General features: G+C 42.9%; 1 protein-coding gene across 1 annotated transcript in view; it reads right to left on the reverse strand.

The window, feature by feature from the left end:
• Positions 1-14,262, reverse strand: part of SLC26A4 (solute carrier family 26 member 4) — a 28,756-nt gene extending 14,494 nt beyond the window's left edge. The window contains exons 1-11 of the mRNA XM_073328449.1: positions 14,097-14,262; positions 12,214-12,353; positions 9,451-9,561; positions 8,809-8,993; positions 7,486-7,650; positions 7,141-7,293; positions 6,957-7,039; positions 4,942-5,089; positions 1,963-2,076; positions 1,260-1,337; positions 933-1,028 (exon numbers count right to left, since the gene is read on the reverse strand). Coding sequence (XP_073184550.1) covers positions 933-1,028; positions 1,260-1,337; positions 1,963-2,076; positions 4,942-5,089; positions 6,957-7,039; positions 7,141-7,293; positions 7,486-7,650; positions 8,809-8,993; positions 9,451-9,561; positions 12,214-12,353; positions 14,097-14,251 — 1,428 coding nt within the window. The 5' untranslated portion in view covers positions 14,252-14,262. The remainder of the gene's footprint in view (positions 1-932; positions 1,029-1,259; positions 1,338-1,962; positions 2,077-4,941; positions 5,090-6,956; positions 7,040-7,140; positions 7,294-7,485; positions 7,651-8,808; positions 8,994-9,450; positions 9,562-12,213; positions 12,354-14,096) is intronic.
• Positions 14,263-14,570: the final 308 nt, after the last annotated feature.

Genomic DNA, 14,570 nt, shown 5'->3' on the forward strand with positions numbered 1-14,570 from the left:
CATTGAAGTCAATGAGGTTTTTACCCAAGAAAAGGACTAAGTAAAAATTGAGTAAGGACTTTGGGATTTGGCTACAGACAGGGCACTGTTCATAGGCATTCATGAGAAAATCTTTGCATATCAGAGATTATGTGCAGTTTGTGGCCTGCTCCACAGAAACTCCAATAAGAGATATGAGGGGTGCCTTGGGATGAGATTACAGGGGTCTGAGGGCACAGTCTAGATGTAATTGTGCATACGTCCCTTGACACACCAAGGGCCCCTATGCACACATTCCAGCACAGATAATTGCTGCTCCAAGCAAGAAAAAACATTTATTTGGTGAGGACTGTGATGCTATTGGTCCAGGCATGGTCCACACTAATGTTGTTGTTGCAGGCTATATGGGAACATTTGGGGACTGGTTATGCATTGGTTCAGAATCTGAATATAAGGGGCCAGATTCTCTCATTCAGCCAAACTGTGCTCAGCAAAAGACGAGAGTGGGGTGGTAAAAGTGACTTCAGGCTGTCTTAACATTAATCTGCAGCTCAGCTGATTGAACTAGAAGGCAGCTGTAAACTTTGCTAGTTGTTAACAGGAAGGGATGGCTAATACACAGGGATACCTGATCAAGTCCCCTTTCCTCTAGACACACCCCTTCCAATGGGAGACTCGGAATGAATGTGATAAAGAAGCTGCCACAAGTGCCTCCTACACGGGAGGAAATTTTCACTGGCTCGATCTGGTGGCTTTAGGGCAGTTTTGTGTTGGGAAACTAACACAAAACTGCGTTAATGGACCAGATAATCTGTCTTAAAGTCTTTTGGTGTTAACAACACAAAATTCTGTTTCTGTTAACAAACTGTGGAAGTTATGAGTAGATTGGGTGGGGTTAAAACACAAAAAGACAACTAGACCCAAAACATGTAGGAAAAAAGTAAATGACTTACAGCATCAGCCTTATTCTGCCTCCACAGACGAGGAACATCAAACACCTGCATGAACATCCCTTTCAAGTTGGCAATGACAACAGCTGCCAACACAGACTGCAAAGAGAGATTGTGAAAACTGGGTTGTTCAGAAGAGAGAACACATTGTATGTTTTCGATCTAGTTTTCTGGTTATTAAGTAAATTAAAATTGTACACTATGAGCCAGATAGTCCTCTGGTATAAATCAGCACAGTTCCACATGGAGCTGCTACTCCAATTTATACCAGCTGAGCATATGGCCTAAATGGTGCAGTGGTAAGAGTGCTAGATAGAAGAAGCATCATACCTTCTGTAAGGGCTCTAGCAGTTTCCCCAGAGCCACAATGGCAATCAGTACAATCCCTGCTGAGATTATGCTAGCAACCTGCAAAGAAGACAGTAGTGTTGATATGAAACAAGTATTTTTAGATTCTCTGCTATGTTTTCAAACTCACTATGAATAATGCATATGTTGGTATATTTTATATTTCTTTGTAAACAAGGAGACCTGTTAAAATATTTATTATGTTTAAGCATACACGGCCAAATCCAGAAACAATTCAACTATATAAGGTGATTAAGTCTCATCGGTCCATGTAAATCACCACACACAAATTAGTACCTTGGGAAAGGTTGACTTTGTGTAAGGGAAGAGGGGAAAATCCACACCAGTTCCATATTCTACCTGCTACTTGCCCTCTGAATGGCCCTACTATTAAATAAATAGTGTATAGTTGTTATGTAAAGTGTAACCCATACTAGGAAAGTCTTTGTGTCCCTCTAGTGGCTGGTCCACATAAGAAGTTTGTGAGTGTTACAGGTTCCGTTTGCAGTATTCCAGCCTTTAGCTTCATGTGTTTAGCACTACACAGCCTGCGTTCAAATCCCACTGTCAGTCCAACCAGGGTCATACACACAAGCATATTGGAGTTAACCCTATGTGAAGTCTGTGCCCTATGCAATATTAAACTGAAATATCTTTAAAATTAATAGTAAAATAAACCCATTACCTGGGTTTTCCCACCAGTGCTTTCCTGGACAGCAGTACGTGACAGAGCGGTGGTAGCAACAAAACAAGAGAAAGCTCCTGCAAACACATTGCTGATTCCATAGGCAATAAATTCCTAGAACAAGATTAGATGATGATGTAAATGTAGATTTGGAACTAGGGGTGCTGAGGTAGCAACAGCCCCTGGTTTGAAGTGGTTTCCATCATATACAGGGTTTAGAGTTTGGTTCAATGCCTCTCAGCACCCCTACTATAAAAGTTGTTCCAGCACCCCTGTTTGCACAGCAAAGATAATACTTCCTTATAGGAGCCTGTAAAGTGAGAAGTACAGTAGGCATGCAGAAAATACTGGATTCGTTACAACAGTTGCTGTTAAGTATTTTAGAGCTGATCTGCACACAGTTTTTTTTTACTGATTTAACTACATCATCTTAAAAACCAATATAGTTAAATTGGTGCAATCCCCTAGTGTGGACACAGTTGTACCAGTATAAAGATGCCTATGATAGTATAGCTTAATTCCATAAATTTACCAATATAAGCTATCTAAATATAAGCATTTTATACCAGTATAACGGCATCCATACATGGGGGTTGTACAGATTTAAATATATCAGTTTCTAAACCAATATAGTTACACTGGTACAAAAACTGTTTAGATGAGCCCTTAGTTTATGTAAAAGGTTTTGCTACCAGGGTAGGATCTTGAAGCCAGATCCTTAAATAGAACAGACCTAGATGATCCACATAGATTTCGACACAACTTTGCTCTGGAAGAAGATGCTAGAGATAGATCAGTGACTGTTACTATTGTTAAGTTTGAAAATCTATGAGTCTATTAAAACAAATTATCACTAGCCCTACCAAATTCACAGTCCATTTTGGTCAATTTCACGGCCATAGGATTTTAAAAATCATAAATTTCATGAGTTCAGCTATTTAAATAGGAAATTTCAGAGTGTTGTAATTGTAGGGGTCATGACCCAAGAAGGAGTTGGGGGGGTCACAAGGTTATTGTAGGGGGGGGTTACGGTGCTGCTACCCTTACTTCTGCACTATTGCTAGCAATGGCTCTGCCTTCAGAGCTGGGCAGCTGGAGAGCGGCGGCTGCTGGCCGGGAGCCCAGCTCTGAAGGCAGAGCCACCGCCAGCACCAGCGCAGAAGTAAGGATGGCATGGCATGGCATGGCATGGCATGGTTTGGCCACCCTTACTTCTGCATTGCTGCTGGCAGGGCGCTGCCTTCAGAGCTGGGCACCTGGCCAACAGCCACCATTCTCTGGCCACCCAGCTCTGAAAGCAGCACAGAAGTAAGGTTGGCAATACTGCAACCCCCCTAAAATAACTTTGTGACCCCCCCTGCAACTCCCTTTTGGGTCAGGACCCCCAATTTGAGAAACACTGGTCTCCCCTGTGAAATCTGTATAGTATAGGGTAAAGGCACACAAAACACCAAATTTCTCAGGGGGAGACCAGATTTCACAGTCCATTATGAGTTTTTCATGGCCATGAATTTGGTAAGGCCCTAATTATCATAGATGAAAGAAGGTAACTAATCCTCCCTCAAACCTTGTTTCATTGCCTGTTTTTATGCTGTTATTATTTTTCACTCATCTAATTTAAGTAGACTAGTAATCTAGCTTTCTTTCTAGGACTTTCTGTTGTTGAATGTTTGCCAGGTATAGTATTAGGACTAGAAGGAATATAATTTTGTTTGATTACCAATCATTCAGCTACTGTAATCGCTACCTAATGTCTTCTGGAACAGGGCAGTGCTGAATGTTGAAAACAGTACATGCAGCTGCACTACCCACTTAGCCTTATTAAACTGCAAGTGAGGACATGTTAGGCAACCATCATTTAAAGTGTTTCCCAATGTGAACATTGTGTATTATAGCTTCACGATACACAGTGTCCAACATAGAGAAGTCTCCTCTCATAATTCACATGCTTAGAGGGTCAATTTGGTTACTTAATAAATAAAAATATTTCTAAAATCAGATATATTGTAATTAGGGCATTATTCATTAGTTGTAAAGGACAGAGAGACCAGTTAAACAACATGCTTGGTTCATTTTTTGTAGCAAATATATTTTTCCCACATATTCAAAGGATGCAGTACATGTTCAGCATGGATAGAGGAGACAAAGGTAGCTCTAAGCCATTTCTTCATCTCCCTTGATCCTAGGAATAGAGACAGTTTGAGAAACCACAGGGTTTGTCTACACAGTTTTTATGACACTATAACTAACTTGGTTTAGAAATGGCTATAGTTAAAGCAATACAACCCCAACGTCGTAGTATGGATGCAGTTATAGTGGTATAAACTGGCACAGCTTACACCCATACGTTTACAGGAGTAAGCTGTACGGACATAAGCACATTAATACCAGTATAACTGTGTCTGCACTAAGGGATGTGCCAATTTAATAATACAGGCATAAAATCATACTCCCAACAGAAAGAGTTAAATTGGTACAAAAACTAAGTGTAGGCCAGGCCTAACTTATGCTGACTGGAGTGGTCTTCCAGGTACTGGTTCACCAGCCCAGCATTGCCCCTCCCTACCACCAGCCACCTCAGAACACTCTCTATGCAGAGAAGTGGAAGCAGGCCACATAAAGTCAGTTATTCCAGCTTTACATTACCACAGAATTCCCCTATGTAATGGTTATCCCAACTGCCTCTTGAGAGCAGTTTTCAGTGCCTTGATGTCACTGGAACAACACAGAGGAGATTAACTAGGACTGAGGCTCTGGTTCAGTATCTTGGGTAGCTCACACCACTCTCATCTCTATGTATCACTGTATCACAGGACCATATCTTATCTGCTTTTTCAAATAGTTTAATTAATTTCACATAAGAGAGTTCCACTTGTGTCTGATAAATCTGTATAATTTCTTTTCCAGTTTGGACATATAAGCATCCTTCATGCCCAAATTACATTTAATTAGTTTTTAAATTAATTGGGTTTCATATACCTGGTTTCCATCAATAGAATAGTCATGTTTCGTTGCATAGACTTTTGCCACAGACACAGCAATAGCATAAGCGACCACAGCAATGGAAAATGCGGCTGCTATCATTTCTGAAAACATACTGACAGCTGGAGGCTCAGGAGGCAAAAACCTAATATTTAGGAAAATATATTTACATTATCAATTTTGATCAAATTCTGTGTTTACTAGATTTGTGAAGAAGCTTCAAAGCAGCAGGACATGTACACTACTGATAACGTGAACAATATTTCAAAAAACAAAAAGCTGGGAACACTTGCAAACCATACAACAAGGTTACCTCTTTCAATATGGCCCAAATCCTGATCCTATTGACAGGGCCAGCCTGAGGAAAAATGGCACGCCGGACGAACTTGTATTTTGGCGCCATTTTCCCTTAGGCATGGGGGTTGGTCAGACGGTGGAGCAGCTACCCATACTGTGACCCCTCCCCCATGTCTGGGGAGCTTTGGGGGCAGGAAGCAGGGGGCAGAGGTGCAGAGCTTCCTGCAGCTGTGGGAGGTTTCCAGAGATAGGTCTGACCTGGCTCAGAGAGAGGCCTGTGCAGAGGAAGAGGAAGTCTCCTCCCTCCACATCCTGGCCGAGACTAGCAACTGGAGTCCGGCACACAGTAAGAGTCCCCCACTGGAGCACCCCCAGCCCTGCCCCTCCCCAGCTCTAGCCCCAGCACTCTGGGTTTAAAGGGGCCTTGGGATGGCTGGGGTATGTGGGGGGGGGGACTGACCACAGTGCCCCCTGACCACGGCGTCCTGGGCAGTCGCCCACAGTGTCATAGAATCATAGAATATTAGGGTTGGAAGAGACCTCAGGAAGTCGTCTAGTCCAACCCCCTGCTCAAAGCAGCACCAACACCAGCCAAATCATCCCAGCCAGGGCTTTGTCAAGCCGAGCCTTAAAAACCTCTAAGGATGGAGATTCCACCACCTCCCTAGGTAACCCATTCCAGTGCTTCACCACCTTCCTAGTGAAATAGTTTTTCCTAATATCCAACCTAGACCTCCCCCACTGCAACTTGAGACCATTGTTCCTTGTTCTGTCATCTGCTACCACTGAGAACAGCCTAGCTCCATTCTCTCAGGTAGTTGAAGGCTGCTATCAAATCCCCTCTCACTCTTCTCTTCTGCAGACTAAATAACCCCAGTTCCCTCAGCCTCTCCTCATAAGTCATATGCCCCAGCCCATAAGGCCATCCCTGGCCATTGAAGTCAGTGACAAAACTCCCATTGGTTTCAAAATTTGGGGGACTAAATTTTGGCCTTGTGGTAACAAAGCGAAGAAGTATATTTTTGGATATGTTGGACAGTATATGATTAATAACACTATTACATTAACAATATTTCACATTTGTGTACTGAACACTTTTTATCTGAAGAGTCTCAAAGACCTTTACAAATATCAATTTATTAAGGCTTGCACACCAAACAGAATGTGAAGGTTATCATTGTAAAATGCTTAGATCTTCCAGGTAAAAGTCACTGCCAGTGCAACCCTTACTCTTGTGAGTATGCCAGGGGTACTTTTGACTGGGCTATTTGTATGAATAAGGACTACAATGGGACCACTCACATAAGTATGGGTTTAAGTATGGGTTTTCAAGATTGAGTTCTATATAAATGTCAAATATTATTATTAAAAACACTTAGCATTTATACAGTATTTTCCATACTCACATACTCACTTTACAAACATTAACTGATTATTATTAATAATAATACCTAGCTCTTATATAACATTTTCATCCGTAGATCTCAAAGTGCTTTACAAAGGAGGGTAAGTATTATTATTCCCATTGTACAGTGAGGGGGACACTTACCAAAGGCCATGGAGGGAATTAGTGACAGAGCCAGGACTAGAATTCAGGAAATGTTTGGCTGTGAATCAAACTGTGTCTCTCTCTCATTCTCACTATTATTCTTTTACTAGTCTCATTAATAGCCATTGAAAATATTAGCTGTGTCTCAGAAGACAAGGGCACTCACCCTCTAGGAATGGATTTAACAATGCCTGCATTGTACTTTTTTTCCAGGTCAGCAGCATATGAGATCCCTGTGGCTACTATTGTCTGGAATCAAATAAAACAATGGTTTTAATACTGAAACATTGCTCTGATCTTCTTGCAATCAGCCCAGTCTGCTGTGTTTCTTATTAGGGTACTTTGCTTACCACAATTACTTCTATAGGAATCGGAACAGGGATCTTGTGTTTGAATCGATCATTTATTTCTTTAACTACCATACACACAAAAATGGTCAGTAGCCCAGCAATGAGATCTGCAATGTTGGTGGTACCAATTCTTTGAAATATTTCGATGAGGGTCTGAAAAAAATAAAAGACAATTCAAAACACTTTGAAGCCACTTAAATAGAATGATAAAATAGCCCATACAGAGAAGCAGACACAAAACCTCAGAGAAGGTCATGGACTACTTGTCCCATATGCTCATTTTTACTGGCCTGAGGAATCTGATTATGGATGTGAAACAAAAGCAAATCAGCAGGGCATACTTACATATATTATGGAAAGGATCCCATTATAATTTTTGGTTGAAACATTTAAGACTATTTTCAGTTGTGAAACAAAAACTTGAAAAGCAGCTGCAGTTGTGAATCCTCCAACCAGGGGATCTGCTAGGTACCTCACAATGAAACCAATCTGTAGGGCTCCAAACACAAGCTGGAAAAATCACCAGGGAATAACAGTTTGCTAAACAGTTAAAAGGTGCAACAACGATGTTACAAAATACTCAGGATTCAGTCCCATACAGTATGCTGGCTGAGAACAGGTCAAATTGTGATATCCTTACTCACATTGACTAGCACCTTATACCATAAGCAGTCCCACTGAAGTAAATCAGGTTAGCTGTGGAGTAAAGTACTACTCAGTGTGAGTAATGGTATCACACATAACCTGGCCCTGTGTGTGAATCTGAAAAGTCTGAAACTACTTTATTAAGCAAAACTTGAAGGGCCTCATAGTGTAGCCACTCTGAGTGCTGCTGATTTCAATATGAGTACTGTGCACAGAGCAGCTGCAGAATCTGTTCCTAAGTTCTTCAGTAGGGAAGTGGACAAAAGAACAACTTTGGTATATCACTACGGGACAGCAAGATTTATATGGTGCCTTGGACTCCTTCCTTTGCATGACAGTTGCTGTGGATTTCTTCCCTATCCACGATGTCCATCTGTGTCCTATGTAGTTCATATTCTCACCCACTTTTACCTTATCTGGTGTCTACTTATGCATTTTCTATGTTAGACATGCCTTGTTCTTTGTGTATTGACCAGGAATCATTGGACCATCTTCCCTCACACCAACCAGCATACCTTCCAGGGAGACAAAGGAAGAACTGCAGAGCTGTGTAGGGGCCCTCCTTCCTTATGATCCAAGATCTATGCTGTTGGAACTTGGTTTCCCTACAGCTGTCTCAGGCTTTTTGCAGGCACTCAACTACGATTCTGTCCACTTCACTCCCAGCCGTGCTGTCACAAACCTTTTCCCATGAAGCATAGGTGCTGGAACTAAGAGTTCTAGGGGTGCTGCCACACCTGTTAGCTTGAAGTGGTTTCGATCATATACAGGGTTTACAATTTGGTTCAGTGGCTCTCAGCACCCCCACTATAAAAATTGTTCCAGCACTCCTGCCATGAAGCGGGAAATGTATTGAATTCTCTGTCATTTGAAAGCTATGTAAATTTCAGGGTGACTTTCCCCCCTCCTGTGTGTTTTACCATGAGAAGGGAGCCCTAATAAGCTATTTCAAGCTGCATTTTTGCCAGTTATTTAATAAAGTAAAAGCAACATCAATTTGAATCTTTGAGGCAGTTATGTTACCTGTATAATTCCAACCAGAAATGTGAGGGTACTGGCAATCACTACTCTCTGTGCATCACGGGACGCAGTGTCTATCAGCGTTTTGTTAAGCCCTGTAGCATTACTGCTCATTATGTGGAACTTGTCATCAGGTGCCATGCTCAGCACAACAGATCCCACCATCAAACTGACCACAGGGAACGGTCCTGTAAAGATGAACAGTATAAAGCATGACTTTACACACATCACAAAATCCAAGTGTTTGCAAGATAAAATAAGCAGTTCTGCATTAGAGAACTAGTTAAAACATTTTTATGGTGACAAAATGCTTGTTCATTAAATAATCTAGAATGCACTTCTCTGTGCCCACCAGGGTCTTGCTTCCATCTGGTGCCAGGCAGAACACAGGACTGATGAACTTCAGCACAAAGTAAGCAGAAAAGCTGTGTATGGGAACAAGTAAAGTTCAGCATTATGCATAGCCCTCTGTATGGAGCCAAAATACTTTTTAAGCCCCACAAACCTGCCAACATGAACGCTCAATACAGTGAATATGGTTAACAAAATGACTGCTTCACACTGCATATTAATACTCATGCCAGACATAAACATTGTGGAAAAAAAGATAATTGACTAAAACTGATATTAAACAGATGCAGTTACCAACTGAGAGGTGCCTTGATGTTCCCAAGAAGAAATATGTCAGGAGGGGAAAAAACGCAGAGTAGAGACCATATCCAAGAGGAACTGCAACCAGTAAAGCAAATGCCAAACCTGTAATCATATATAATCATCATTTTAGTTACAAATCTCACAACAGACTAATCTCTGGTCAAGTAATGGGCCAAATTTTCAGGAAGGCAGCTTCCTTTCAGCCTGGCACAATTTGAAAATACATTTTGCATCTGTAATTCAGTTGTGGGCACAAATTGTGAGCTTGTGCCTCAACATTTTTGAGAGAGCCAACCAGGTAGTTACAGGTGTAAGTATTAAGTGTTACACCAGCCATTTTTGTTTTCACAAAATACAGGAACAAATTTTAAGGGCTCTGCGAGATTCAGACAAGGGAACTTTGCAAGTGAAAGCAACTGATCTACCTTTCCATGGGTAAATTTGTGCCAAAAAAGTCTCAATTATGGCTGGAATTTTCAAACATGGATGCCCATTTACTCATCACCTCTGAAAATCAGGCCATTTTTATTTAGATATCTAAATATGGATGTAGATGTCTAACCGTAGGCACCCACATTTGAAAATTTTGCTCCTTACCAATAAAATGACCAATTAGTAACAACGGCTATGATGGGGCCCCGAAGAGCAGAAAAGCAGCTTTGCAAGATGCTTTTCCATGTATAGCCACGTTGCCTTCCTCTGCATATCTGTTTGACCTATCAGCTACATTGATAAAGTGGCAGGAGAAATAAGGAGATGTGGAGAAGTGTTATAACCCTTCCCACCCCTAGAACAATGGAGCATCCCCAGTAAAATGTGCAGAAATTTAATGCTGTTTCAGGCAGCACTAACTGCCACTACAGAGTCTGTGAGTCCCCTCTCAGAGGTACCACAAAGTGCTACCAGGACTTCAGGACAAATAACAGTCTGGTGGGAAGGCTGAAGAGCAGCACACATGAAGAATCATGGAATCTGTCTGGTTTGGGGACCAAGGCACCTGGGGATCCCTGGCATCTGCTTAATTTTTTGGCTCCGTTTTTTTGTTCCACCTCCTGGCTACTATGAACCCAACCAGGTAGGGCTGGGGATTATATGAAGAGTATGTAGCTCTAACCAAGCCACAGAATTTTTGTATTAACTAATCTCTATGCACATTTGTGCCAGAAGGAAGCATGTGAGTCCAAAAATGTATTTAAACAGTATATTTTAAAATAAATTATATTGCTGGATTCTAACTTTAAGAAGTTTGTGTGTGTGTGTGTGTGTGTGTGAGAGAGAGAGAGAGAGAGAGAGAGAGAGAGAGAGAGAGAGAGAGAGAGAGAATGTTCTTGTAATTAAAGCACTGCTACTGCCTGGCCGGTTATGAGAAGATTTTTCCAGCTCTGCCATACAGTTCCTGTGTGACCTTAGGCAAGTCATCTCATATTATCTGTGTCTCAGTTCTCTAGCTGTAAAATGGGGCTGATTCTACTTCCTTTCTCCCAACCTTTGTCCAGCTAGCCTATTTAAATGGCAAGCTTTTGGGGGCAGGGAGTGTTTCTGTCTATGGTTATATAATGTCTGCCACTATCAGACCCTAATCTTGTTTGGGGCCATTAGGTGCAGCTGTAATACACAGATACTCGACCCACTGAGGGGCAGAAGGGGGGCAACAGAGCTGTGAAGGCAGCTGACCTTATCATCTGCACAGGATGGGGGAGATTTGCATGCAGGTCTAGATGAAGGGACAATCTAGCCCAAAAGAATTACTATACTGGAACAGACCAGTAGCCTATCTAGTCCTGTCTTTGAAAGTGGCCAGTATCAGAAGATCCAGGGATGAGAATGGGGCTCTTACTTACCTCCTTCTGGTGTTCTTCACAGCTGCCTAGTCATGATTAATCTAACTAATGCTTAGTCATCTGTATGTATACATCACCACCTCTCTGTTTATCTACTTTCTCTATCATTAATAAATGTATTAAACAAAACTAGCTGAACATTGCAAACTATGTTCTGTGAATATCCATTCCGATTTTTAAAGTTTGGCCAGGTTCATACCCCTTTTGTTTTAGTTTATTACAAACATTTGAGCAATCAAGCTTTACTGGCACAAATGTTAACAGAAAGTTGTATTCATGAGTTTACATTTGGATAGACAAGTGTTTGGGGTGCTGAGCCAATTGGGGAACAGAAATAATACTAGTGACTTATCTGACCAATCACAAATAACTGAGTAACACAATTCAATTTTTAAATGTTCACCTTAGGTCCATAGAGTTAAAAAAAATCAAAAAGATACTGGTCAAATATAATTGAATAACAACTTCAAGGAAATTGCCATCTGCTAGCCCGTATTGCATAAACAGAAAAAGTAGGCTAAATTAAGGAAATCAGTGATTTATTATGAAATATTAATTTGTATGCAATATAAAATAACATTAGTCCTCATGGATTTTAATCATGGTTAACACTGAAGCACTGATTAGAAAGGAGAAAAGGAGGACTTGTGGCACCTTAGAGACTAGCCAATTTATTTGAGCATAAGCTTTCGTGAGCTACAGCTCACTTCATCGGATGCTCACGAAAACTTATGCTCAAATAAATTGGTTAGTTTCTAAGGTGCCACAAGTCCTCCTTTTCTTTTTGTGAATACAGACTAACACGGCTGCTACTCTGAAATCTGATTAGAAAGGGTCAGACATAGTTATGGGAATGCCAATATAGTACATCCAGTTTCTCCTTAATAACAGATAAAATCTTCCTGGACCTTACCTTGTAAAGTAGCTACAAGCCCCGTACTGACACCAGAGATGATATCACTAACTATCCATTCCTTTACTCTGTACTTAGGTAGCCATTCCAGGATGGGGAGAAAGGACTTGGTTATCTGAAAGGCCTTTTTTCTTGAACAGCTGCCAAAAAAAAACAACCTCCAGATAATTAAATTGTCAACCTACCCCTGTGAAATCATAACTGGAAAGTGGGAAAAAAAATCCTACCAAGAGATCTCAGTAGGTGATATTTAGCCAAAAGAAGATTGGTAATATTTTATAGAAATTGTCTGAATGCTGTTTACAATGTACTGATTTTATAGTGCCAAATTTTGCTCTCAAGTTAAGAGTTACCCCAGGTTTTGTCCATAATGCTTAGCATTTACGACTGAAAATGGTGACAGTGGCCAGCAAGTTTCACCCATCATAACATTTAAAATATTTCATTTGCAAAACCAATAGTTGGTATTTGGTGATGCATAGTAACCAAAGTGGACTTTCTCAACAGAGATTTTGTATCAATGGGTGAGTTACCACAGCATTTAGTTTTTTGTTCATGTTTCTAAAAATAAAAACATGATCTACTTTGAAAATAATTTTGAATGGGTCGGTCACCTTTCCAAACAAAATATTGGATTAATCTCAGAGGGTCGGAGTCTGTCATTCTCACTCATGCTGGCTAGCACCTTCCTCTGTGTGTAGTCCCATTGGTATCAAAGTATTACCTGAGGAGTAAAATGCTACTCACCATGAGTAAAGGTGTCCCTATATGCCCCTGAATGTTAAAAGAACGAAGGATTATCAATGTTTACATTATTTTAGGCTATTTTCTTATTACTCAGTTCGTTTCAGGCAGAGCAATATGTGTTTTTAGCAGTAATTTTGTTTTTGATCAAATTTTTTTGCTACAAGATGGAAAGTTGACTCTTCAGTTGGATCCAGTTTATTCTGATCCTGTGATATGATTGTTTGTGTGTATAAACGACTACTCTCGAAAGAAAAAGGATTCCGTCTGCCTAGGACTATAAAATGCAATCAAATTGTAATTGCAACATTTTATAGGTAACGCCAAGATGACTTCGAGGAACAAAGAATAATGGTTGAGCAACTCTATGCAATCAAAGGAACTCCAGAGGCTAGACGCGGCAGTCCTAAATGTATCTTCTAATAAGGACAGTGCTGGGCCAAATTCGACTCCGTTCTATTTAGATTCTGCACCCGTTCCCATGATATCTGAGCGCCTGCATTGACTTCGACAGAGTCACTCTGGATTTACACAGCGCGGAATCTGGCGTTTTAACAAGACGGAAACCACCTAAATGTTACTTGCGTGGTTTACGTCAAATAAATCTCAAGATTTCAACTGGTCACAAAAACAATGGAAGGAATCAGTGAAGCAGTGAAGGGGAGAGAGCCAAGCACCCGTGAAAACTCCCCCTGTTCTGGACAGAGCTGATCTCCCAGCTCGGAGACTAGCAGACACCGAACGAAGTGCGCAGCAGGGCCAGGCTGGAGTCTGTTGTACCTGGGCTTGCGCTTCGCACACGCCGGGAGCTCAGAGCGATGTCAGTCCCGCCGCCGATCACTCCCAGGGCGGCCCTGGATCTGTGCCCCCAGCCCGGGCGACACGACCCGCGCAAGGCGCTGGGGCTGCCCGGGAGCAGCCGAGCCTTTCGCCTCCTTTCCCTCTGCTCCTCCGCTCCCAGACAGTCGCTCGGCTCCGCGGACCCCCGCGCCCCCTTAGTGCTGCCCAGACACAGCCTGGGCCGCCAGGCAGGTGCCCCCGCGCTCCCCAAAGTCTCCGCGGGACTCCCTGCCCGCACTGGGTCCCCTCCCTCCCCACTCCCGGGGCCCGGCTCCCCTGGCCGTGGGTCCTGCTCTCACCTGCAGGCTCCCTGGACTCGCTCGCGCAGGGTCGGCTGCAGGTGCGCTCTCTTCTTGTTCTCCTCCTCAAAGGCCGGCTCGCTGTATATGGGCCGGGCCACCACGTAGCGGCCCAGGTCCGGCATGGGCCCGGCCTGCCGGCCGCCTGCTGACATGGCCCTGCCTGCGCGGGAGAGAGCGGAGCACCATCAGCGCCGCCCGCGGCCACCCCGGGGACCCACCTGCCGGGCTTCGCGCAGCCCGCCACCCACCCAGCCCGGCACCAGAGCGCCCTCCTGAGCGCAGCCTGCGCCCACCGAGCGCCCGGCGTCCAGCGAGCGCGCACTGCAAAAGAGCTCAGCCTGCACCCAGTGACGAGCCCCGCTGCGAACCCAGGAGAACAGCGAGCCCCCTGCGCCTTCTAGTACGGAGCTCCCAGGCCGCCCCCCCCTCCCCGGGAGCGCACCGTGAGCCCAGCGAGCGAGTCACGCTGCA

This window comes from Lepidochelys kempii, chromosome 1 (assembly GCF_965140265.1).
Source record: "Lepidochelys kempii isolate rLepKem1 chromosome 1, rLepKem1.hap2, whole genome shotgun sequence".
Lineage (NCBI taxonomy): Eukaryota > Metazoa > Chordata > Testudines > Cheloniidae > Lepidochelys > Lepidochelys kempii.